This window comes from Sus scrofa, chromosome 18 (genome assembly GCF_000003025.6).
Source record: "Sus scrofa isolate TJ Tabasco breed Duroc chromosome 18, Sscrofa11.1, whole genome shotgun sequence".
In the NCBI taxonomy this organism is placed as follows: domain Eukaryota; kingdom Metazoa; phylum Chordata; class Mammalia; order Artiodactyla; family Suidae; genus Sus; species Sus scrofa.
Window position 1 is genome coordinate 42,782,098 of NC_010460.4, and position 26,148 is coordinate 42,808,245.

The 26,148-nt window shown below is 48.1% G+C and overlaps 1 protein-coding gene across 2 annotated transcripts in view; it reads right to left on the minus strand.

Annotated features, from left to right (window-relative positions):
• Positions 1-20,012, minus strand: part of MTURN (maturin, neural progenitor differentiation regulator homolog) — a 34,658-nt gene extending 14,646 nt beyond the window's left edge. The window contains exons 1-2 of one of the 2 annotated variants that reach the window (XM_021078481.1): positions 19,624-20,012; positions 9,101-9,223 (exon numbers count right to left, since the gene is read on the minus strand). In XM_021078481.1, the coding sequence (XP_020934140.1) occupies positions 9,101-9,223; positions 19,624-19,785 (285 nt within the window). In that variant the 5' untranslated portion in view covers positions 19,786-20,012. 2 annotated transcript variants of the gene reach the window in all.

Consider the following 26,148-nt stretch of genomic DNA (forward strand, 5'->3'; position numbering starts at 1 on the left):
AAACTTAAACTGTCAGCATCTAAAGGTTTTCAATATAAATCATCTAATGTTTTTGAATATAAACCCCAGGCTGTGTATAATCTCTATCAGACTCTCTGTCCTACCAGGGCAACTTCCCACAGGTGGAGTCTTCCTCCTCTTGCAGACACTTGACCAGACTAGAAGAGCAGAAGCAAGAACTGGACTTTTTCTGGCTCACAGAGGTTTTCCTATGGGGTTGAATCCCTGGCTCTTCAGCCATGAGTGGCCAAAAAAAGACAACAACAACAACAACGAAAACCCCACAAAACCAACCTGTTTATCCAGTAAGACAGAATTAAAAGAACTTTTCTGGTGGCAGTGTCTCTGCTCACATAGCAGCCCCAGGGAGCAGACCAGGATCAATCCGAGCAAGAAAACACAGGGAGGTCTGGGTTCTCCCTCCAGGTAGGGCTATCACAGCAGCATCAACCAAAAGAGCACACAAATCGTCATAGCAACAGGTGCCTCATGACCCTAAAGTCCACAGTGCTACACTCCAAGAGGAGGAGTGATGCTGCAGAAGGACCGAGAAAAAGCTATGAGGGAACCAAAAGGGCAAAGACAAGGCTTGGCTCGGCAGCTGAACTGGAAGAGGCAAGCCCTCTCTTCTCTCGGGAACTGTCTTTAACCAGGGGGAAGACCGTCAGTCATCACTAATCAGAGACACACAAACATGGAGGGACAATGTAAATGGCATGGTCACCAGTATTTACACCCAGAGCCACTCTTTTACTATCTGGCTCAATCACATCATGACCAGCAACTGTCAATCCAGGGCCATTTAAGCAAGAAAAACATAGGACCCCAACAATTCTCCAAATTGCATTTATCAAGGTGAGTGACAGGTGTCTGCAAAGCCATTAGTGGTCCCAAGACAGAGATGCACCTGCCCTCTGCTCACGGACAGCAGTGACCAGTCTGCTGGGTGTTGTTATTTGCATATATGTACCACTTGGATATGACATTCCAGTAGGAAGAAAAAAACCTAGGTCAGAGCTACGAGGCCCCTGGAGTGGAGCAGAAGGTGGTTTAGTCTGGAGGGAGGGCCCCTGCTGCAGACACAGTCACATATCCACCCAATGAGCATTTCCCACCAGCAGTTACGAGCCGGAAATGGAGACAAACCTCGGTGGGGGCGCTGGGCTCTGCCAGCCCTTTGTGTTCTGTCTGAAGCTCCTCAATGTCAACGCACAGAGAAACATGTATGACCCTCATTTTATTTTATTTTATCTTATTTCATTTTTTTCTTTTTAGGGCTAGGAGTCAAATGGGAGCCATGGCTAGGGGTCAAATGGGAGCCGTGGCCACGGGCCTCCACCACAGCCACAGCAACGTGGGGTCCGAGCCATGTCTGCAACCTATACCTCAGCTCATGGCAACAGTGGAACCTTAACCCACCGAGCAAAGGCCAGGGATTGAACCCACATACACTAGTTGGGTTCATTATTGCTGAGCCATGAAGGGAACTCCTGACCCTCATTTTAAAGATGGGGCCACCAGGCCAGGGCTGGCGGAGCCACCGTGCCCCACCCGGACGTCGCTAAGGTCTCTGAGCTAAGCACGCGCCTCCAGCCCGAGAGTTCTACAGATTAGGTACCGAATGGATGATTATTATTTTGCCAAAACCAGTGGCAATAAACTTTTGGCTGTAATACCCTAACCCTACCTCTTTAAATTCCTCACCTTAGACAAATCCCTTAAGCGTGTGTTGAAATCATTTAGCAAAGTGGTTTTTCTCTCCACCAAAAATAGCTCAAGCGTCCTACAAAAGCTTTCGCTATGGAGCTCCCTTCTCAACAGAAGTTTGCTGAGTGTCCACGTCAACGCCAGCATTTAATCAGTGTTTATCATGTGTGATATGCCTCACCAAGTCCCCCCCAAAAGAAACATGTCATTTAAAAAGAAAAGAAAAGAAAAAAGCAACATGTCATTTAATCTGCACAGCAACCCTAAGGGAATTACCGTCATTTGTTTCCTCGTTCTACAAATGAGGAAACCGAGAAACAGCAAAGTCAAGTAACTTGGCTGAGGTCACACAGCCAGTAAGTGGCAGCACTGGGATTTGAAACCAGGCAGCTTCCCTCCAGACCTCGGATTCCTCACCACTGTAGTGACCTGATTCCGCATAACTAGGTAAAGGGACCACAGACAGCGCCCTGCGGCTGGCGTACACTCACTGGCACCATCTCAGAAAACAGCTCCCCTAAGAACCAGCAGAGCGGAGTAACCGGAGCAGGGAAAGGAACTCCTTGGCTTAATCTGTACAGGATCTAGCAGAATGTCTGGACCAAAATATGTGTTCTTTTTGTCTTTTTGTCTTTTTAGGGCCACACCCATGGCATATGGAGGGTCCCAGGCTAGGGGTCTAAATGGAGCTACAGCTGCCAGCCACAGCCACAGCCACAGCTATGCCAGATCCTTAAGCCACTGAGCAAGACCAGGGATCGAATGTGTATCTTCATGGACACTAGTCAGATTCGTTTCTGCTGAGCCACAACGGGAGCTCCTAAATGTTCTGTCTTGTGACCTGGAGCTTATCTATACCTTTTTGTGGCTGCCTCGCCTACCAGAAAGTTACCTTGTTGAGGGCATGGACCAGGCACTGTGCCCTGCCTCTTACTCCCCGACGAGGAGCTTCAGCAAACAGCAGGTGATCGTACATTTTGTTGAACATGTGATGAGGAGGCAGAGGGAAAAGAGGAGTGAGATGGACAATAAGGAAAAAATAATCATTTTTTCCTTGTCAAATTCAATGACACATTTCTTTCGTAGGGGGTGGACATATTGATATGGATTATTTCAAAGCAACGAGGGGAAGGCAAATAAGAGAAAGGGGACAAAAGCACACAGTCTACAAAGGTGGAGCGTGTCAGAGCAGCTCCCTGAGCCCTGCGGGCAAGATGCCTGAAGAGGGCCAGGAGAGGGCTCCAGTCTTTCGGCCCCTGCGGGCAGGTGTGCACAGGCTTCAGCAAAGTTAATTGACTCTGCTTGACGGATGTCCCCAAAGGCCGCAGAAAGGTCCTTATCTTTCTGGACAGACAGAACAGGTCAGGGGCTGCTGACAGGCTGGCCAAGGAAAAACACGGATTCAAAGCCACCAATGAGGCTAGTCTAAGATAAAGGTGAAAATATACTTTCTGTGGTTTCCCCAACTCTAAACAAAAAGCAGCTGCATGAATTGATTAGGGTACCAACAATTTTCAGAGAAACGATATACTGAAGTTTACCTGCTTGATAACCTCACAGCATTTGGGGGGGTGTGACCTCAACAAATACGTGCAGCTTCAGTAGCAATGAGACCCCTTCCTGCGTCTTATTTCTGAACCCAAGGCTCGTTTATATAAAACAGATGACCAGCAGCAGAGGGAAGAAAGGCACTTTTCAGTGGCAAGGGAGGGTAAACCCCCCCCCCCCCCCGATCTCTAGCAGGCCTTCACCTGGGTCTGTAACGCTCCCTCTCATCCGATCTGGGGCCCATCGGACTGGCAGAAACCCAAAGCCTGTGTGCACACCACCCTCCCTCGCCCGGAGAAGGGCCTCCTGCCAGCCTCTCTTGAAGGTGGGAAGACCTGGCCAGAGCCCCCAGCTCGCTAAAGTTTCCCTACAAAACAAAACAAAAAGAGCTTCCCTACAAGAGAGGGCGCTGTCCCGGGAGAGAACCCCCGCTTGGGAGCACCATCCCTGCCCATCACGTGTAAGGCTCTGCTTTAGAAATGAAGCCTGCAGGTCCAACAGCATTCAATGACATCTGTGCTCAACCAAGTCCATGTGCCTCTCAGTTTTTTGGACTGCATTTTTTCCCCCATTTACAGGTGGCTGCCCAGTTGCTGAAATACGGCCATAGACTTGGTAAAGCAAGATGGCAAAAGGAGTTCTGGTGGGATCTCACCTTCTCCAGTTAAGCCCCTGCTGCAGGTAGCCTGTTGTTTGCCACTATAATGACAGCCACATAAAGCGAAGCAGGCAGCAGGCTAATGAGTGGAACCCCTGCAAGAAAACCTGCTGCAAAGTGAATACTATTTGCTAATACCTTTTTTTTGAGGGGAGACTGAAATTTGAGGGAATACTTTATTTATTTATTTATCTTTCTTGGCCTCCCCTCAGCATACGGAGTTCCTGGGCCAGGGATCAGCTCCTAGCCGCAGGTATGACCTACACTGGAACTGTGGCAATGTCAGATCCTTTCACCCAGTGTGCTGGGCTGGGGATTGAACCTGCGTCCTGACGCTGCAGAGATGCTGCCAATCCCGTTACACTACAGTAGGAACTCTGCGAATCCTTTTTTTTTTTTTTTTTTGTATTTTTGTCTTTTTAGGGCCATACCCGTGGCATACAGAGGATCCCAGGCTAGGGGTCTAATTGCGGAGCTACAGCTGCTGGCTTACACCACAGCCACAGCAATGCCAGATCCGAGCTGCATCTGAACCTACACCACAGCCCATGGCAACGCCAGATCCTGAACCTTTTGAGCGAGGCCAGGGATTGAACCTGCGTCCTCATGAATGCTAAGTCAGATTCGTTTTCACAGATCCACATGGGAACGCTCAGGAATCTGTTTTTTAAAAATGTTGTCTGTCTTGCTATCTCCAGCTGGATGTCTGACAGGCACCTCAAACATGGGCAGGTGCATAACTGAACTTCTGATGGTCTCACCCCAGACTTTTCTCTGGCCACCTTCCCCATGGCAGTAAACAAACACCACTCCCCTCACTGAGCAGATGAGACTTCCTTGTTGAGCAGGCATCGTTGTCTTCTTTTCCCACACCACGCTTCTGAGCCACCAGCAGGTTCAGTTGGGTCTCCCGCCAAGGCATCTCGAATGTGACCCCTGTGCCGCCCTCACTGCCACCATCCTGGTCCAGGCCCGATGGTCTCTGGCCTGGATGACAACAACGGCTCCTCGCCGGGCTCCTGGGTCCCACTCTCCCCTTACGGCCTGTTCGCTACTTGGCAGGTCCCTCTTGTTCTCAAGCCCCGCCAGCGGCTCCCCGGCAAACAGATAAAAGCCCGGGTCCTGCTGTGCCCTGCAAGCCGCAGAAACTCCATCAACTCATCGTGCTCCTCCTCCACGTGGGCCACGCCGGCCCCCCTTGTTCCCTCCACACGGATTTCCTCCACCCTGCGGTCCAATGTGCGGTGCTCTTTACCTGGCAGGCTCTCCCCTGGACCTGCTCATGGCTCACGCCCCGCCTCGGCTTAATCACATCCTCCTCACTGAAGCCTGATCCCCTGATCAAAATCGCCAGCGCCTCGGACCCGTCTCACCCCCCTTCTCTGATTCATGTGTTTTGCTCCTTGGCACTTGTCCCTAACACCGTATATGTCATACTCATTTGTCTTGTCTCTTTGTCACTAGAATAAAGGCTCCGTGTGGCCAAAGATTTTCATCAGCTTCAAGGGCTGGGAACAGAGCAGTCAAGAGGGCCAGGCGCCTCCTCCCGACGCAGCGCGTCCACAATGAACACGTCAAAGCGGGATAGACCAGTGCCTTTAAGTCACAAAGCTATTTTGTGAGTTCTCGTTGTGGCACAGTGGTTAACGAATCCAACTAGGAACCATGATGTTGCGGGTTCGATCCCTGGCCTCGCTCAGTGGGTTAAGGGTCCGGCGTTGCCGTGAGCTGTGATCCCACGTTGCTGTGGCTCTGGCGTAGGCCGGTAGCTACAGCTCCAATTCAACCCCTAGCCTGGAACCTCCATATGCCGTGGGAGCGGCCCTAGAAAAGGCAAAAAAAAAAAAAAAGAAAGAAAAAAAAATCTATTTTGAATGAACCAAACGGGCTTAGAAAATTAGCAAACAACAAACAAAAAATGAACTGGTTGGACAAATGATACAAATCAGACAAAATGGCAAAAGCCACCGGAAACCCCACTGCTTATAGCGGTGGATTAAGTGACAGTGAGCGGGGCCACCTCTTCCAACAAGAACAAAAAGCTGGACTTGGAGTTCCCTTAGTGGCCTAGTGGTTAAAGTGTTGGCATTGTCACTGTTGTGGTGTGGGTTTGATCCCCGGCCAGGGAAGTTCTGTGTGCCATGGGTGTGGCCAATAAGTAAATAAATAAACTTTAAAAAGCTGGATTCCATATGAAAAATTCTGTCTGCCTGCCTGCCTGCCTCCCTCCTTCCTTTCTTTCTTTTCTTTTCAGGGCCGGATTCAATACGAAAATCCATCCTTCCTTCTTTCCTTCCTCCTTCCCTCTCTTCCTTTCTTTCTTTTTTAGGGCCATACCTGTAGCATATGGAGGTTCCCAGGCTAGGAGCTGAAAAGGAACTGTAGCTGCCGGACTACACCACAGCCACAGCAATGTCAGATCTGAGCTGTGTTGGCAACCTACACCACAGCTCATAGCAACGCCGGATCCTTAACCCACTGAGCAGGACCAGAGATCAAACCGGCATCCTCATGGATACTAGTCAGGTTCATTTCCACTGAGCCACAGTGGGAACTGCCTGAAAAAATGCTTTTTAAATATACTGAGAATTAGAACCCACAGAGGTAAACCTATCATGAAAAGCTAAGGACATTTGCTGACTTGAAACAAACTGCATGCTTGGCCTACTTGAAAAGCTGGGGAGACCAAAGTCAAACCCAGGTAGTACACTGTAATACACCAGCCCCATATTAGCCTGGAACCCCAAAAGCCTATGCCATGGTCTGAATATCTTTGTTTCCCCAAATGCATATGTTGAAATCCTAACATATGAGAGGTGATTAGGATGTGGGCCCTTTGGAGGTGATGAGGTCAGAAGGTGGAACCCTCCTAAATGGCCTAGTGCCCTTATAAAAAAGGCCCCATGGGTCTCCTTCTCTTTCTACCATGTGAAGTTCACATGAAATGATGGCCATCTGTCTAGGGAGTGGGCCCTCACCAGATATCAAATCTGCCTGCACCCTCATCTTGGACTTGTAGCCTCTAGAATGATGAGAAAGGAACTTCTGCTGTTTATAAGCCACCCAAACTTTGGTATTTTGTTACAGCTGTCTGAACAGACTGAGACAGCAATCAGACAAGGATGAATTAGATGAAATCAGGCCTGTGATCCATCACCTGGAGAGTTCAAAGAACCACAAGTCTCAAATTGTTTGAAGGTGGTCTTGATTGACAGGGCCCTCCAGCCCCCGCAGAGCAAATAAAAATCCTCCCTGGAGGAAAGTACCATCATCTTAGGCCTCCATTCATCCCTCTCTACAAATTTTCAAGTGCAAATATACAAATTTCCAAGGAGACACAGATAATTCAACACATGAAAAAATAAAATACCAGGAGTGAGAACGAGTGGAAATAAAAGATGACAAAACACTCTCAAACCTTGAAATACTGGAATATCTGACAGTCTCTCACGTCACCAAGTCTACCATGTTCAGAGAAATAACAGACAACCTTGAAAATTCCAGGAAAGAAGTGAATATGCTTTTAAAAGATTTGAAAAGAAAGAAAGAAAGAAAGAAAGAAAGAAAGAAAGAAAGAAAGAAAGAAATTCTTGAACAAATAACATTAAACATGTAGAGTATTTATGGTAGGCAGGGAATTGCACTTGGGGGAAGGGACACGTGATCTGACTGACTCTTCCAATAAATATAAAGAGAGGATGACCAATGAGCACATGAAAAAATGCTCAACATCACTGACTATTAGAGAAATGCAAATCAAAACTACTATAAGGTATCACCTCATACTGTCCAAATGGCCATCATTAACAAGTCAACAAATAACCAATGCTGGAGAGAGTGTGGAGAAAAGGGTACCCTCCTATACTGTTGGTGGGAATGCACATTGGTACAACCACTATGGAAAACAGTATGGAGGTACCTGAGAAAACTAAATCTAGAACTACCATATGAGCCATCAATCCCACTCTTGGGCATATATTCAGACAAAACTTTCCTTGAAAGAGATACATGTACCCATATGTTCATTGCAGTATTACTCACAATAGCCAAGACATGGAAACAAACTAAATGTCCATGACAGATGAATGGATTAAGATGCAGTATATATACATGATGGAATACTACTCAGCCATCAAAAAGAACAAAATAATGCCATTCGTAGCAACATGGATGGAACTAGAGACTGTCATACTAAGTGAAGTAAGTCAGAAAGAGAAAGACAAATACCACATGATATCACATATCTGGAATCTAATATATGACACAAATGGACCTTTTCACAGAAAAGAAACTCATGGACTTGGAGAACAGACTTGTGGTTGCCAATGGGGAGGGGAAGGAATGGGATGGACTGGGAGTCTGGGGTTAACAGATGCAAACTATTGCATTTGAAGTGGATAAACAATGAGCTCCTGCTGTGTAGCACAGGGAACTACATCTAGTCACTTGTGATGGAACATGATGGAGGGCAATGTGAGAAAAAGAATCCATATATATGTGTGACTGGGTCACTTTGCTGTATAGCAGAAATTGAAAGAATACTGTAAATCGACTATAATAGAAAAAATAAAAATCATAAAAGAAAAAGAAAAAAAATAAAGAGAGAATGGGAGTCTTCAAAACAGAGGGGAGCAATCATTCTACATGTTTTTCAGCTACAAGGAAACAAACTGTCCACTACCCTAAATCCTAAAGGGGCTGGAGGCCGGGAGAAGCAAGCTCTCTAGGAGACTACAAAAAAGAGAAAAGAACAGAACTAGTATCCAATTTCAGCCTTCTCCACGGCCCGACATGGAGGCACATCCTTTACAGAGGCTTCTGGCCGTTTGCTATCACAAGCGAACCTGCGCAGCACTTCCAAGCCTTTTGGTTTCACGTCTACTGGATGAGAGCCGGAATACTCCGTTGTCTCACAAAGGCTCTGTTTGCTTGCCACCCAATCAGAGATTCTTAACTCAAGTGATGCCAGAAATAACCATCATCCCTGCGACAAACAGCTGTGTCACATCCCGTTTCCCCCCTCCCTCTCCGCCCTCAGCCTCCCTCCACGAGCTGCTATCTTTAAGCCACAGGGCAGACAAGCAATTCGTCATCCCAGGTTTTGCCCCCTTTCCTCACAACCCGTGTTATTCAAAGCACCATCACCGGAGACAACGAGAGAGCTTTAGAAGCCAAGCAGGCACCTACAGGTCTGAAAGACTTGAAGACTTTTTCCAAGACTTCATGGAGCGTCTTCTTGCCGCAGGAGGAGATGTAATCCTGTGCTAGCTGCAAAAAAGGCAGGCAGTCCTCGCTCTCACTCCACACGTGCTACGCGCCCACCGGCAAGGGAAAGGAGAAAACAAAGACAGAGTCATTACACTCAGTTTGAAACACGCAAAGCCACGAAGATTTGTGCCGTTGTTGTTGTTAATTACGCGACTCTGAAGGAGACCTCCATGCCACAGTAATATCCACAGTCCTTCTTGATGTGTCTGCACTGAAGGAACGCAGAGGACTCAGACCCTGCAGAAAACCCCCAGGCCTCGGGCCCATAATCTCACCTGCTCCGTCTTCCATCAGCTCTGCTCACGCGCAGGAAGGAAGGCAGTGGGATGGATATCCCCCCCACCCACGATTTCCAATGTCCCCCTCCAGCCCACCCTGCTTCTGGTGCAGGCTAAGGGTGGTTGGCAAACAGGAGGGAGGAGAAACCAAGAGCCTGGGGAAATCACATCTTTGCCTTCAGCAGTGGCGGAAGGATTCATTAGGCGTCGTTTGTAAGTGCTGACTTGGAGACATTCTTCACCCAGATTAGCCTGAGGGTGGAGGGGTTCATCATTACTTCAAGATGAAATGAATTTAGGAGAACACACTGAAAAGCCATCACTAAGTCACTGGGAAACCAAGGCTTCCTTAAAATGCTTTAAGAGGGTACCATCCCCAAGCACCACCTTGCAATGTTCACACACACCAACAGGAGACTGTTTTCGGCTTTATTTTTTTCTTAGGGCTAGACGAGCTTTTTTTCCCACATGAGGATATCCATTTTAGCACCTCTTTAAGACTAGGCTAGTCGCTCCTATAAATGCTCAAGGATATGGAAGAAACCCAAGAAAGAGGCTTAAGAGATCGAGATGCAGAAGGCCCCCCCCCCCCGCTCTGCATATCTGAGCAACAGAGGGGGCACTGAGCTACCAGGATAACATCAGGGCATCTGTCAAGTACCAAGAATCGCTGTTCAGAAGGGCCCAATCAATGACAGCTCATCGCTGGTGAGAAAAGTGTAGGGAGAAGGAAGATATCTAGCAGATGGGAGTGAGGAGAGGGGACAAGGCAGCAAGAGACATGATCAATTTGGAAAAATGGTCCATGTCAAGCACACTTGTCCCTTTCTATTAATACAAACGATGAGAGCATCAACCCAGAAAGTAACATGCCCAGCACTCAAGAAACACCTCACTCCTTTCTAATCATGGCAGGATCTCCAAGAACTAGAAAGAACTTAAAACACCACAGAGGACGTTCCCGTTGTGGCTCAGTGGAAACGAATCCGACAGCATCCATGAGGACGCAGGTTCGATCCCTGGCCTCGCTCAGTAGGTTAAGGATCCACTGTTACTGTGAGCTGTGGTGTAGGTCACAGACGTGGTTTGGATCTGATGTTGCTGGATGCTGTGGCTGTGGTGCAGGCTGCCGGCTACAGTTCCAATTTGACCTCTAGCCTGGGAAAATCCATATGCCTTGGGTGCAGCCCTAAAAAAATAAAAATAAATAAATTTTTAAAAAAACACTGCGCAGATTTGAGAGAGAATAACTAGGTGCTAATATGCCGTCTTATTATAATGGCATATTATAATTAATACTCCAATTACCCGTGTTTCACAGATGTGAAGGTCCGCTTCCGACACATGCCTCTCTGATTCCAGCAGACTTCTAGAGAGGCATCTGCCCTGACCTAATAAAGATAACTTCGAGATTCTCCAGCTTAGAGAATAGCTCAAACACGATTCCCTGTTAATTAGAGACCCTTAAAATTGCTGAGCCACTGAAGCCCCATTTGTGTAATAGTCTCTTACCTTGTACAAAAGCATAATAGTTACAAAGTGCTTTCATATCCATTATAGCACTTGATTCTTGATCAGTGGGGATTCAGCGAGAACAATGAAGTCCCACTTTAATATAAGTTGGGCTAAGCATCCATTTTCAGACTCAAAGTTTAAAAAATTCTAGCAAATTTCAAATTCTTATCCAAGTTGGAGATGGGATTAACATCTAGCATCACACAATGGAAAATTTTCAGCCTGCCTTCCCTAGACTTGTTGTGAAGATTAGAGAAAAAGAAAACAAGTTCCTTAAGTGCTTGGCACAGCGCCTACGTGGCAAATAGTAGATATTCAGTAAATGGTGGACATAAAGTCCCCTATTTCCCCTTTTGCATCTGTAGGAATATGGGCGGGGGGGGGGTGTGATTTCCACCTGCCATAACGCTAAATCAGACACCCTAGGTGACTTCTCTGATAACACTATCCAAGGCAACTTGGCTTGTGGTTAATTCAGAAGCAGGTGTATCTATGAAAAGCTTGTAAGCTTATTTTTTAAGCTACCTTTTTTTTTTTTTTTGATCCATCTATTTTATTGAGGGGCTTTGGGGGAGGATTGAAGGGCTGGGAGAACAATGAGATCTGCCCTCCTCCCTCTGATATCTCCCAGCTCCACGGTCGCTGAAGAAAAGCTAAGTTACATTTTTTTTTTTTAAAGTACTTCAAATTACCAAGCAAACCTGGGAGAGAACATTCCTCAAACAATAACAGAACCACAGTGTACACAGCTCTGCTGGGGAATCAGATTCTTTAGTTTTAGTGTTTCTAGGGCACCTATAACCTCATAAAGAGATTGTTCATGCCACAATTTTCATTACTTCACTTTTGGAGTTGTGGCTTTATGAATATACTGGAGAAGAAAGACCTAACACCTGCTAAAGGGCCTTCTGTCCAGTCTGCCTAAATTTCCTTCATGTGGCTAACGCATCCTGAACTCTCAGTAGCTTTGTGGTTTTAAAAAACAATTTTAACAGAATCCCTGCCCCTATGATAACATGAGGGAGCAGGGGGGTTGGAATCAGACAGGCCTAGTGTATACAGATGCTTAAAATACATCACTGACTAAAGGCTCATATTTCATATCCATTGGATCTCAGAACAAAAGGTATTCGGTTTTCTTTATGGAAACTGCCCCCTTCTAAAATTAATCAAAGCAGTCAGCAAAGATCCATAGAATACAAGATAAGACGAACTAAAAAACAAGTCTGCAGTTGGGAAAATAAGGACAAAGGGGAAACAACAGAAGGAGAGTAATACAAAACCAAGTGAGATTAGGACACACAAGGCCAGGTGAACATGCCTGGCACCTGCCACAGATGGGGCAAACATTTGCATCCACCGCCTTCCAGAGGCCTGTGCAAAGACAGACATGCAACCAGTGCCCCGAGGCAGTGCCTGCGTAGAAGACAGACCTTCAGAACTATCAGGTGAGGGACTTGGGACAGGGGGGTTATCTCAGGAAAACTAGAGAGAGGCCCATACCCACACTGGGGAGGGCAGAGTCAGCACATGATGGCTGGGGTGAAACTCCTGAAAATAGGATCTGGGGTCTAGTCTTTTTTTTTTTTTTTTTTTGTCTTTTTAGGGCCACACCCACAGCATATGGAGGTTCCCAGGCTAGGGGTCGAATCAGAGCTACAGCTGCCGGCCTACACCACAGCCATAGCAACGTGAGATCCGAGCCGCATCTGTGACCTACACCACAGCCCACAGCAACGCCAGCTCCTTAACCCACTGAGCGAGGCCAGGGATCGAACCCGCAACTTCATGGTTCCTAGTCGGATTCGGTTCCACTGCACCACCACGGGAACTCCATGGGGTCTAGTCTTTTACAAAAACAAATGGGCACTTGAAGACCCAGAGTCCTGCACCACAGGGCGTGGCCATCAGGCCTTCAACTTGGAAAATATTTTAAGCATGTGTAACCAAACACCCACTTCGGAGGTTTCAAGAAAAAAGCAAAAACTATAGTAGGGGTCAGAGAACCCGAGGCTTTGAACAATGTAACTCCCTGGCAACCAGAGGCCTGATGCCAGAATGTATCGAATTTCCAATAGGGTGGTTAGAGCCAAGCCAGATCACAGGCCTGGCCTGTGATCACAGCAGAACTGCCAAGGCAAGGCTTCACGAGGGAGAGGAAAGCGGTGGTTCTGGAGCTTTAGCAGCATCACAGTCACCTGCAGGCTTATTAAAACAATCGCTGGGCCCCAGCCCTGGAGTTTCTCATGGGGGTAGGGCTGAGAAGGTGCGTGTCAAAAGAGTTCCCAAGTGATGCTTATGCTGCTGGTTCTGGGACCCACAATTTGAAAACTAGAACCTGGGTGCAACTCGGATGACCCACATATTTGAGGATGGGCATTACATTACAAAATCTTAATGTTGTTACTAAAACTAACTCCAATTTTCAGGATGGCATGGGTTGCAGTGAAGCGGCCCACTCCGTACCTACCCTGAGCAGCCTACTCTTTGCTATAGATGCCTGCCTCTTTGAGTTGAAAATCCCCAGGGAGAACTCTGATTTCAGATCCCGCCATCTGCGGCCCTGCTTGCTGTTACTAAGTTGGAGCAGAGTTTCTTATCAAAGCTTGCTAAGCACACAATATAACAGTGTCATCTGCAAAGAGGAAAGGGAGCATCTTTCTGTTTTCTGTGGTGAAGACGAGAATATCCAGTTTATCCCCAAATGGTATTCGGTCATTAAGGTAATTCAACCGCACAAATATCGTTTTGAGCACAATCTGTGCACCTACTGTTCTTAGACCTGCGGGGATGCTGCTTGACTGCCTGGTGCTCGGGTGGGGGTGAGTGGCAGGGGAGCTGAGAGCACACACATTGTTCTCCCAGGACGCAGTTATCTGTGTCAAAAGGCCATTGCCAAGGGCCTCACTCTCACTGCGTGGCCTTCCTGCCGTCACACTATTGGGGATGAGCCCGTTTGAAGTTGGTGCGGCTTAATCCCAGGCTGACTGCACAGACGTTGGATGGCGCTAAGAGCTACAAGCCATCTCATGCCACCCAACGTATTTCTACGCAGGATGGGAAGAGCTCGGCTGACCATACCGACAACCTGCTTTTGGTTTCAAACAGCCGTCCATTTACTAAAGAGGAAACTGAGGCTCAGAGGGGTTAAGCAACTGGTTTGTGGTCACACAGGAAGCAAGGGCCAAAGCCAGGATGTCAAGACAGGTGTCATGTCTTCACCCTGAGCCTCAGCTCCTTCCTCTGTAAGTCCCAGAAAATAATAATATCCACAGGGTGAATCTAAAGATCCCAGGAGACAACCTGCAGGCTGCCTCTCCTTTGGCAGAGGCCCAGCTTCCTCCCTTCTATCTGAACTCATAGCAGCAAAATTGCACTCTCGTTGGGATTACCACTCCATGAATATACAGAGGACATAAATTTTTCCCCAAGATAATCTCTCTAAATGAAGAACACACAGCCCCCGTGGAAAGCTTCGCAGTCTCCGTTCCTCCTCATTTAATCCTCACAGTAATATTGGGATATAGGTATGATTATCCCCATTTGACAGAAGAGGAAACTGAGGGTTTAAATTGGACAAGAAAGTGCCTTCTTTCCCCTTTTACCATGTAAACATGATGCAATCTCATTCAAACGAGTTATGTTTTCTTTCCCCAAAATAACGAGGTTGTTAGTCACATAGTTAAGAATAGAGACATGCTTAGAACAAAAGGGAAAAAATATATATATAGAGAGAGAGACACACAAGCATAGGCACACGTAGTCCTTCTATAAATAAAACATTTTTCTTTAATACTACGACAACTGCTATCTTTGTTTTGGCATTGAGGAGGGATTAAACTATACAAAATTGTAAGGCAAACATGGTGCTGACGGTGGGCAGGGCACTAAGGGGGGGAGTGGGAAGTGCGCTTTGTTTCTAGAGGGCCTAGGCAAGGAGGAGAAGCAGCTGGTGCTGCCATGCCCAGGAGCACGTGCCCCTCGGTCCGTCTGGCATGTCAGTGGCTGCCAACACCCCACTCCTCAAGCCTGACTGAGCCCTTGGTACCTTCGGAGCTGGCAGATGTCTGTGAGCTCTCAGCCCCCTCCCCGTCACACCTGTAAAGCCAAGCAGGGGAGCCCCATCCACTGGCAGCATTTTATCCCAGGTCCTGACCTCACGGGCTGTCCATGGAGAGAGGCCCGAATTAGGGCAGTTTAGAAAGAGGGGGGGCAGACAAAAAGAAGTCCTTGTTCCTAAGCCTCTGGCGCTCCTGGCCTAAGCCTGCCTGGAAGACACTCTGCATGGGGGAAGGGCCAGCCCTCTGGGCTTGGGCTCTGGTCCTGGCTCTGTCATTTCTCAGTGGCCTACTTCTGGGTAAGTCCCTTAAAACTCATTCGCCTCGGTTTCCTCACCTATAAGTGGGGATAAGAATACCCACCTTCCAGAATGTTTGTGAGGCTCAATAAGAAGTAGCCTGATTTGGGTCCACAGTCTGATTTGGGTCCCCTGCTGTCACTCCTGGGATTCTGGATATTCCGTCCAGGCTACAGTTCAAGTTCCCCTATCATTAATTAGCTGTGGGAAAGTCAGTTAACCTTGCTGGGCTCCAGTTTTCTCTTCTGTAAAGTGGGGGTCATGACAGAGAGGAGCCTGGGAGACTGATTACCAAGATGCAATGAGATCATACATGCAGAGTCTGATACATGGTAAATTGCACTTAAGTGGTAGCGTCTTCGAAGCTGTCACACTTGACATGTAACATCTGCCTTCTACACTAGACTGTCATTCCTTCAGTCTTACGAACATGGATGGAGCACCTATTACATGACTGACACTGTTCCAAGTGCTGCGACACGGTGACAAATAAGACAAACTCTCCTGAAAATTACAGGCTAAGGGGGGAGGCTGAAAATAAACAATGGACTATCACGTATTCATGAAGGCTCTGGTAAGAATGAAAGAGGAGGAGGTTTCTTCCAGGCCTCACGGCATAGAGGAGCTAGCCATGTACAGATGTGAGGGAAGAGAGTCTTAGGCAGAGGGAACAGCCAACGTAGAGGCCCTAAGGCAGGAATGAGCACGGCTTGTGTGAAGATCAGAAAGGCCAGCGGGGCAGGAACATAGGAAGCAAAGGGGAAGAATGATGCAGGAGGAGGTCAGAGAGGCGGCAGGAGATAGATCAGGTGGGCGCTTGCAGCCAGGAGAGCTTAGGTTATGTTGCAAAAGGGATGAGAAGTCAGTTTAGGAGGGGGGGGGGCGCTGGTGAGAACATGGCCTGGATTATATTTTAAATAGATCCAGAGGGACTGCTATGGGGAGACTTCTGGCAGAGTCACTAATGTCATCGCCCCCACTTTAGACACTGTTCTCAAACAAGTCTGCTGGGGAGGGGGTGCTAATATCATGCCTGTTTTACAGATGTGGAAATCAGGACACAGAAGGGTTAAATAACCCCCCACAAGGCACCAAGTAAGATTTGGGGACTCGGAGGGCAAACTCAAGTAGCCGGACCCCAGAGCCTGTGCCCCTCACCATCATACCACACTGCCTCTTAGATGAACAGAATGGCCCCATTCTCGGTAGCCCTGGCTTGGTGCAGAGTGAGCCCCCAGTAAATGTTTGTTGAATAATGAATGACATAAAAAATTTCTGCAAATTGAGAAGTGCTACGTAAATATTCTTATGGTTAACAAATTCTTCAGATTACAGGAATTCCGTTCATTTCAAACTTCCTCTAATGCTTAACAGATTTTCCTGGGAAAAGGAAAAGAACAGAGGTAGGACATTGACTTCACGGCTGAGTTCCTTTACCGAGAGGCAAACAGCAGTTTGACAAATCCGGCCTGAGACACACTGGAGGGGCGGTTTCCGTCTAAGACAACTCCGGTGGTTGGCCTCCAGAAGATGAAAAATTCCCGTCTACACAGTTAATCACCACCACCATCCACTTTCTTTCTTCCTATTTCACTTGTCGGTGAATGAATACTTTCAAAAGAAATACTTCCAAGCATTTTATTCATACAGGTGGGAAAACTTTTATTATTATTTTTTTTCTTTTTAGGACCACACCCACGGCATATGGAGGTTCCCAGGCTAGGGGTCGAATCGGAGCTACAGCTGCCAGCCTACACCACAGCCACAACAACGCCAGATCCAAGCCGCATCTGCGATCTACACCACAGCTCACGGCAACGCCAGATCCTTAACCCACTGAGCGAGGCCAGGGATCGAACCCACAACCTCATGGTTCCTAGTCGGACTCGTTTCTACTGTACCATGATAGGAACTCCCAGGTGGGAAAACTTTTAAAATATAATATAGGCAGCCTTGAAAAGGGCCTGACAGACTTCATATTCCTGAATGATGAGTTGATAAACCTGTTCAAGGCAAAAGAATAGTCTTGCTTTTCTGTCCCCACTTATTCCCTTCGGATATGTTGCCTAAAGTGCCAGCAGGAAAGGCTGTGTGGAACTCTTCCCTATAAAATCCAGAACTGTGAGTGATTCTTGCCCCATCTCGCACAATAAGGAGGCAGAAAGGCCACTGGGACCACGGGAGCCCAGGGCCAGGACGGACTCCTAATCAAGCCCTAACACGGCAATTCCTTGGACCCTGGTGCCCTTCCCACTATACCCCTGGCGCTTACTCACACTTTCACAGTGGAGTAAATCCCTTTTTAATGATCTCCCAGCCCTCCCAATGACCAACAACTCTTTTTGCGGCAAATGGAAGTTCCCAGGCTAGGGTTCTAATCGGAGCTGTAACTGCTGGCCTACACCACAGCCACAGTGACCCAAGATCCAAGCCGCGTCTGCGACCTACACCACAGCTCACGGCAATGCCGGATCCTTAACCCACTGAGCCAGGACGGAAACCGCATCCTCATGGATTACTAGTCGGATTCCTTTCTGCTGCACCACAGCGGGAACTCCCGACAAAACAACCCTTATTTACTATCTTAACTATAGTTAACAGTGTTCTTACATATATTTATAGCTTACTTGGTCTTCACAAGTACCTGTGATGGAAATATTCTGATTAACCTCATTTTATAGGTGAGAAATGGAGGCTCTTAAGAAAAAAACAAGTTCTAAACTCTGGGGAACCCCAGACCTCTGACCCAAATTTGTAGGGCCCTTGTTGTGTGTTAAGGACTGTTAGGTGTTTTACCTATTTGATCACCTGGGAGTTGATATTATACCCATTTGGGGGATGTGTATATGTGGCCTTTGAAGACATGAAAAAGGCATAATTTGTCAGCCAGAACTCAAGGCCATCTCTCTTGGAGAGTGACACAGGGCTGGGGGTGGGGGGATTCTTTACCTTTGCTGGGTACTGGAGGTGATGGGAGGGGCATGCTTTACAATAAGCCTTCATCTCTCTGGGGCTAAGACAATCTTGCTAACTCCTTTGCGAACTTCCATGGGTGACAGGGTGCACGACAGCCTGGACCTCGGCCCAGATTTGTCTCACCCCACCTGAGGAGCCAGCGCCAGGCGGCGCCTAGAGCTGTCCCACCTCCGGCCTCAGGGGCGGCCTCCGTGCCAGCTCCAGGCTCAGGCTGGCGACTCAGGCCAGTAACCTGAGCCCATAGCCGCCCGCCTCCATCTTACATTATTTTTCCCCTGTGCTCACAAGCACTTCATGCAGCACCATCCTGGCCCAGTCTCCGCACCTCCCAGCCCAACTCCCCGGCCTCTACATCCTCTTCCTAAACGGCCAGGGCCAAGATCCCAAGTGGGCACAGGATGCAAAGTTGAAGATGTGGACACCTCACTTCCAGGTCCGGGGCCCCGCGAGCCCCGGGCGGGCGGGCGGGGCGGGGGGGCACTGAGGAGGGGAGGGGGAATTCTCCCTCATCAGGAAAAACCAAAGGGTTTTGGCAGAGCCTCGGCCGCCGCCTCGGCCGGACAGAACCGCTGGGGCCCACACACCTCGTATGATGCTCACAGAGGAGCAATGGAAGCACAGAAGGAATGGGGGATAGGCGTGCCTGTGTGTGTGTGTGTGCGCGCGCGCGCGCGCGCGCACGCGCGCGTGCGTTTTTAAGATCCGGGTGTAATTCCGCAAAGAAGGTCCAGGAGATGGGGCATCGCTAGTGTGGACAGAGGCTTTGTGTCCAAACAGCGCAGGAAATAAAATGCAGGGCGGGGGGCAGGGACGGCGACGGGGATTCTCTCGGGCGGGGACAACTCAAGGAGTTGTGCCTGCTCCTTGGAAGGGTAACAGGATTCCTCACCCAAACGGGACGCCCGGGTGGAGGAAGCTCCAGATCCCAGATCCTGCGAGAGGGGAGGGCCCGTGCGCCCGGGCCCGGACTGGTGCGAGGCCGAGACCCCTCCGGAGATGCTCCAAAGCGAGGACCGCGATCGAGCCCCGAGGTCGCGTCCCCGAAACAGCCCGTCCTAGCTCAGCTCTCCCGACCCTAAGGACGCCCCTGCTGGCCGCCTACCGGCCCCACCCGGAACGCTGACCCCAAAGCGCAGAGCCCAGGGACTCCCCGGGAGGAGCGCGGAGCTGCGGTGTGAGCGGCGGCCAGCTGGTTACGCCCCCCCCCGCCCCCTCGCGCCCCACCACCTCCCCCGCCAGCCCGAGCTCGGGTGCAGGGAAGCGGCCGCGCGTCCACACTCCCGCGCGCTGCGGCGGTCCCTCCCCCAGGCACTCACAAAATTGTCCCCGCAGCCGTTATCCGGACACAGCACGTAGAAGGAGACGCCGGGGTCTGCGTAGAAATCCATCCTGCGCTCGGTCTCTTCGGTGGCGATGAGCTCGAAGGGCGTGTTGGAGCACCATTTCTCCGCAACGTCAGCCAGCTGCTGGAAATCCATCCTGGCCCGCCGCGCCCGCCGCTCCCTCAGCCTCCTCGCGCGCCACCCGCCTCCCGCTCCCTCCGCCGCCCGCCCTCCTCTTCTCGGGCGCCCTCCTCCCGGGCGGGCAGCGCGCGGCTCCTCGGGCTGTGGGGCAGGCGGCGGGGCCGGGCGGCGCGGGTTCCCTCCGCTCCCGGGGCTCCTCCCGGCGGGGACTGTTTACATGCTGTGTGTAACTGGGTGGGCGGCGACCAGGGACGGCTCGGCGCCGCGCCCGACGACTCCTCGCTCCACCTCCCCGCCCGCCCCCTTTTAGGGCCGCCCCCGAGGCTGGCGCGGCCAGGCCCGGAAAGGTGGACTGCGGGCACGGCGGGGCGGGACGGGGCGGGGCGGGACCCGGCGCGGCGGGAGGGGCCCCGCGCTCCGCGGGCTCCCCCGGTCCCAACCCTCCTTTTTAAAAGGGAACCCGGAGCATCCCCAGGCCCTCGCGAACCCGGGGCCGCCCCGGCCCGTGACGTCATGGGCCCCAGCCAATCACCGGAGCCTGAGACCCGCGCCGCGGCCTGCGAGCCCGGTGACGTCACAGCGCGGCCCCGAAATCCCCAGCTCCCAGGTAACAGTGAAGCAGAGTTATCTGGATCGTGTTTCTCTGGACATACAAGGCCGGGAAAGGTTTTCCCTGATGCGACTTAAATGCAGGGGAAGCTCAAAAAACTGCAGACAACTTATACCCTCAGACTAGCAATGAAGGAACTGAGAAAACCTAAGGAAAATGGAGCTTCTCTTTTTCAGAAATCACAGCTCTGTCCTCTGATTGATGTAAATAAATGTTTCCCATAAATATGTTTACTAGACACCGAAATGAATGTCCATTTGGAAAGGAAGATGAAAGTTTTTGGATTGGGGATGGGGGGGTGTTAACATAAAGCTGAATATTTCTTAGAAATAAGCTTTCTAAGACTAGCTTGAATATTAGTCACCTTCAATTCATCCTGTATAACCTAAAATCATCAACTGCTAGTTTGGGAAGGAAAAAAGTACATTTCACAAAAGTACAGAAGTATATGGCCCAAGGATTGCACCTGTTGAACGCTCATTGGCTGCCAGGAACCACCAGACAGGCACTGCTGGATTGCAGAAAATGCACTGGACAGAGTCCTGGCCCACAGGAATTGCATGACTACTAGCAGAGACAGGCTAAATAGTATTCATTCTATAAACATTCAATCAGACTTCATCTTTAAAGTGTGTCTTCTGAACCAGGCGCCATGCTAGCCCTAAGATATAAATATGACTAATATGTAGTTCCACCCTCCAAGAGCTGGCAGGCTTGCTAAGGGAAGCTCATGACACCCATCCTTAGAACAGATGTGATTCTGGAAGCTTGTTTCTCTTGCAAATAACTGGGATAGGAGTTCTTTTTTCCTTGAATTCTCTTCATAAAATCAAAGCTGCATTCCCATAGTGAAAGTAGAAAATCCACTTAATCTTTTGGTAGAGGAAGAGGTCAGGACAGTGATTAGCCCGAAGGCATCCTAAGCATTGTGTTTTATCTGATCTTTTTCCTGATGGAAATGTCCTTACCTGGAAGTTAATGCTCTTGTGTAACAATTTCGTGACTTCGTAATCTCCCAATTCCTCTAAAACAATTTAATTCAGTGAAATTTCATAGCATAGCCATTGAGTATCAGACAGAGATACACAAGGCCCAGTTTTTTCTATCAAGGAATTTACAGACTGTGAACTAGGGACTATTCTAAGATGACCTTCAAGGAGTTGTCTTGTGGCACAGCGGGTTAAGGATCTGGCATTGTCACTGCAGAGGCCTGCGTCACAGCGGTGGCACAGGTTTGCTCCCTGGCCCAGGAACTTTCACACGTCGCAGGCACGGCCGGGGTGGGAGGTGGGGGGGAGAGATAACCTTCAAGATTCCTGCCAACTTGATGTACACAGACCTTACCCCAATTATTCAAACAAACACGGATCTAGACTGCTAGAGGTATCTGCCAACGTAATTAAGGTCTCCATTGACCTCAAGATAGGGAGATTGTCCTTTGTGGGCATGACTTAATCAGGCGAGCCCTTAAAAGGGACTGACTGGGCTTTTCTTGGAGATTCAAAGCATGAAGTAGATTCCTCATCAGTGAGATTCTTCACTAATGGCTTTGATGATGGAGGGGGCTCCTCTCCTAGAGAGAAGTCTGGGAGCACAGAGTAGCCCCCGAAGACCAGCCAGCAAGGAGGAAATGAGACTCTATTCTTACAGCTACAACAACAGTAATGAGCTTGTAAGTGGATTTTCTGCAGAGTTTCCAGAAGAGAACTCAGCCTGACCGATGCCTTGGTCTCAGCCTTGGGAGACCCTGAGCAGAGAACTCAGTTATCTGTGGCTGTCTAGAACTTGTGACTTACAGACGCTAACTAATGAGTGTAGTCTTAAGTTGCTATGTTTGTCTTAATTTTTTATGCAGCAGTAGAAAACTAATACACAGGACAATGGAGGAGACAAACGTGAATAAAAAAATTCGATATTCTGTTGTAAATGTCACAAAAGGTTGCTTTCTTTCTTTTTTTTTTTTTTCTTTGAAACATGGGCACCTCAAGATAGAGCAATAGTCCCTGCAGTTTTACCTGGCTCTGCCACTTAAAGTATGATGTGCATTAGTCTGGAAGTTTCAAAAATGAAGAGTTTTTTTTTTTTAATTTGAGATGAAAGTATATAAAAGACATAGCTTTTCTTCTTTTTAGAAAGGAGAGAGTTTTCATTTGGTTTTTCTTTTCTTTGTTCTTTTTTTTGGCTGCACCCAAGCCACAGCAGCTACCAGAACAATAGCAGTGACAATGCCAGATCCTTAACCCGCCGATCCATCAGGGAACTCCAAGGAGCGGGTTTTTTAATACATGTGTTTTTACTATGTTTTTTTTTTTTTTGTCTTTTTAGGGCCACACCTGTGGCACATGGAGGTCCCTAGGTTAGGGGTCAAATCAGAGCTGTAGCCACCGGCCTACGCCAGAGGCACAGCAACAGGGGATCCGAGCTACGTCTGCAACCTACACCACAGGTCACGGCAACGCCGGATCCTTAACCCACTGAGTGAGGCCAGGGATCGAACTCTCGTCCTCATGGATGCTAATCGGGTTCGTTAACCTCTGAGCCGCAATGAGAACTCTAATACATGTGTTTTTAAATCCAGCGATCAAGTTTACTCCAAGTGATGGATGACCATAATTACAAAGTTTTATTTAACACATGCTTTTTGTTAGAAGAAGAAAAATTCTCATAATGAGTATAAAGCAATTGTTTAATAAACTGAATAGACACCAATGGTTTCCTTCGAAAGGCACTGAGTTAAAGAGCAGAAGCTTGAGTTCTGAGTTGATTCCCACCTCAGCGAGTTTCACATCCATCTGCAACTTACTTTCCCTGAGCCTCCTGTTATCGCTGCTGAAAATGGTAACAATAAGTAAGATAAACATGTAAAGTCCTTTTCCCAGAATCTGGCACACAGTAAGAACCCAGTAAATGCCATGATTACTCTTAGTCTGACTTCTTGGGAATGATTTCTAGGAAGATCAGCTGATGAATTTTAAAAGTAAAATTCTGAGTGCCATGAGAGTGACAGCATGCTGAGTACTGGTCATAGATGAAGTGAAATCTCATTTTTTTCCAAGCATTTAGAGCAGGGTTTCTCAATAGCAGCACTACTGATACTTGGAGCTGGAGAATTTTCTCTTGTGGGGAGTTGTCTTTTGCATCTGTAGGATGTTTGATAGCATCCCTAGCCTGTACCCCAGATGCCAGTTGTATTTCCCCCCACCCTCTCTGCCATTGTGACAATCAAAAATGTCGCCAGACATTATTCAATGTTCCCTGGAGGGTAAAATCGCCTTCACTTGAGAACACAGATTTAGAGAGAAAAGTCTGGCACCAGTTCTGCTTCAGTCATTTTATTAACTAACGAAAAGGGTGCTTTCATGAAACAGTGGATATTAGTCCTGAAAAGTGCATCTACAGGAGTTGCTTGAACCTTGGTTTTCTTAATGCAACTGGAAAAGTCAGTTGCTTAGACAAGAAGACAATAAACCATGTTGCTTCCACTTGGATGGAGTCCTGAGAAAGATCCCATGTAGAGATGTATACATGTTCCAGGTACCAGGCAGTGGTCATTCCAGAACTTAGCCAGGTTTTTTATGTAGCCCAAGGATGAAGGGACTCCTGAGCCCCCTTCCCTGTTTTGCCTTTGGCCACTGTTCAGAAGTAGGAGGAAAATTAAAACATATCCCCGTGGGTGGGCAGAGGGTTGTGCCGTCTTCATCGCATTTAGAGAAATGTTTTTCTCCCTCTAGATGAATCTAGACTTTGGTCTCCTTGTACCACTATCTTTGGGAAATGTGTGTTGGTCAGAAGAGAAGGCATCTTCACATCCCACGTGGGCTGGGAGGTCTCAGGAGCCCCATTTAGAACTGCAAAGCCCACCCCAGATTCTTCTGCTCAAGCTGACTCTTCCACCTACCCTTGTTACCAAGTGCTTTGTAACTATTATTCTAGTATAAGTAAAGCTGACTTGAATATATAATTTTACCTTTTATTAACTCTCACATTGTAAGTCCATTTAATTAGCCCTACCCTCTGGTAAATCTGCTTCATCCACACAGCCTTGTGGTCCTGTGGTACAAGGAACTAGGTAGAAGGGGAAATGAAGCTGGTTCCACATTGACCCTCTGAGCCCCAGGTGGTTGCACTGGGTCATAGGGACTTTGAAGGCCAAGTTTTGGGAGGTGATGGTCAGTAGAGTGGGGTGTGATTTGTCACAGCAGTGATGGAAGAGGTGAAAGGACCTGAGGTTCGGAGAAAAACACCCAAGAAGTCAGCATCAGAGGGATGAAAGCCATCATCCCCGTCCCAAGACATTCGGGAGAGGTGACACCTGGGCGGTGGGGTGGGGGGATAAGCAGAGGGTAGTCGTGTGAGTTAAGCCTATGCCGGAGTTTATGTTTTGGGGCAACTGGAGTTTGAAAAAAAATTCAGTTGGAAGATCAGCAAAAATTAAAAATCTACGTAAATGGGTCATTGCGACGCAAATGCTCCATAAACCGCGGGAGAAGGATTTACTTTGGCCTGAAAAGTTCATTCGGAATTTTGTTTCTGAATCTATCAATCTTAGTTTTTACAAAATCGTTTCTTTTTCTTTTTCTTTTTTTTTTTTTTTTTTTTTTTGTTATCTCTCTAAGAGCTTTGCATCTAGAATTTGAGGAGGCTCCAGATTACATAATTTGGAGGTATTTGCCTTCAAAGCATGTCCAGCTGATTAAAATCACCTGGTAAACATTTTCCTTTATTTTTATTTTATTTTATTGTCTCTCTCTCTCTCTTTTTTTTTTTTTTTTCTTTTGGTCTTTTTAGGGCCGCACTAGCAGCATATGGAGATTCCCAGGCTAGGGGTCTAATCAGCGCTACAGCCACCGGTCTGCACCAGAGCCACAGCAACACCAGATCCGAGCTGTGTCTGCGACCTACACCACAGCTCATGGCAACAGTGGAACCTTAACCCACTGAGCAAGGCCAGGGATCAAAGCCAAAACCTCATGGTTCCTCGTTGGATTTGTTAGCCACTGAGCCACGACGGGAACTCCAACATTTTCCTTTTATATATGTGAAAGAATCAGAGAGTATTTTAATTTTATTTCTTTTTTTATTCATTTAAACACTTCAGTATTCTGTTTGATCAATGCCTTCCTTGCCCTCACTTGCAACTAAAATAGTTTCTATTTCCAAACATTTTCATTGCCTTCCTTTCGTCCAACTCACAAAACTTCCTTTTCAGCGATGTCTCTTTGGTGGTGCTGAAAGAGAAACACAGACTTTATGGTCACAGAATGGTTGTTTTAACATTTGTCTTTACCTTTTCTGATCATGATTATGGTTCTGCCTCTATTTTATTTGTCTGCTGAGGCTTACTGGGACCCAGTTTGTTGGCTCATTCTTGAGCGAGGCGTTCCAAGCGCCTGACTCCAGAACTCCTTCGAGGAAGGCAATTTCCCCTCGGGAAAAAGGGGGGTATCCAGGTAATTTGCAGACTGACCTCTTATGATACATCCACTTCCTAAGATACCATGATCTGGATGACAGCGCCGTTTGCTCTACTCCAGCCTTGCCCCAGACAGAGCGTGTGCTTGTCTCCTGCTACAGTGCCAAGGAAGGAGCTGGTAGAAAGAGTGCCAAGGTTTTGACACCATGGAAAAGTTTGGGTGTGAAAAAGTCTTCAGGTCCTGGCTTTGCCACTTAATTGTGTGTGTGACTTTGGATAGGTTACCCAACACCTGTGACCTCCAATTTTCTCATCTGTAAAAACAGAATAAGGGTGTATACCTGGCGAACTTGTA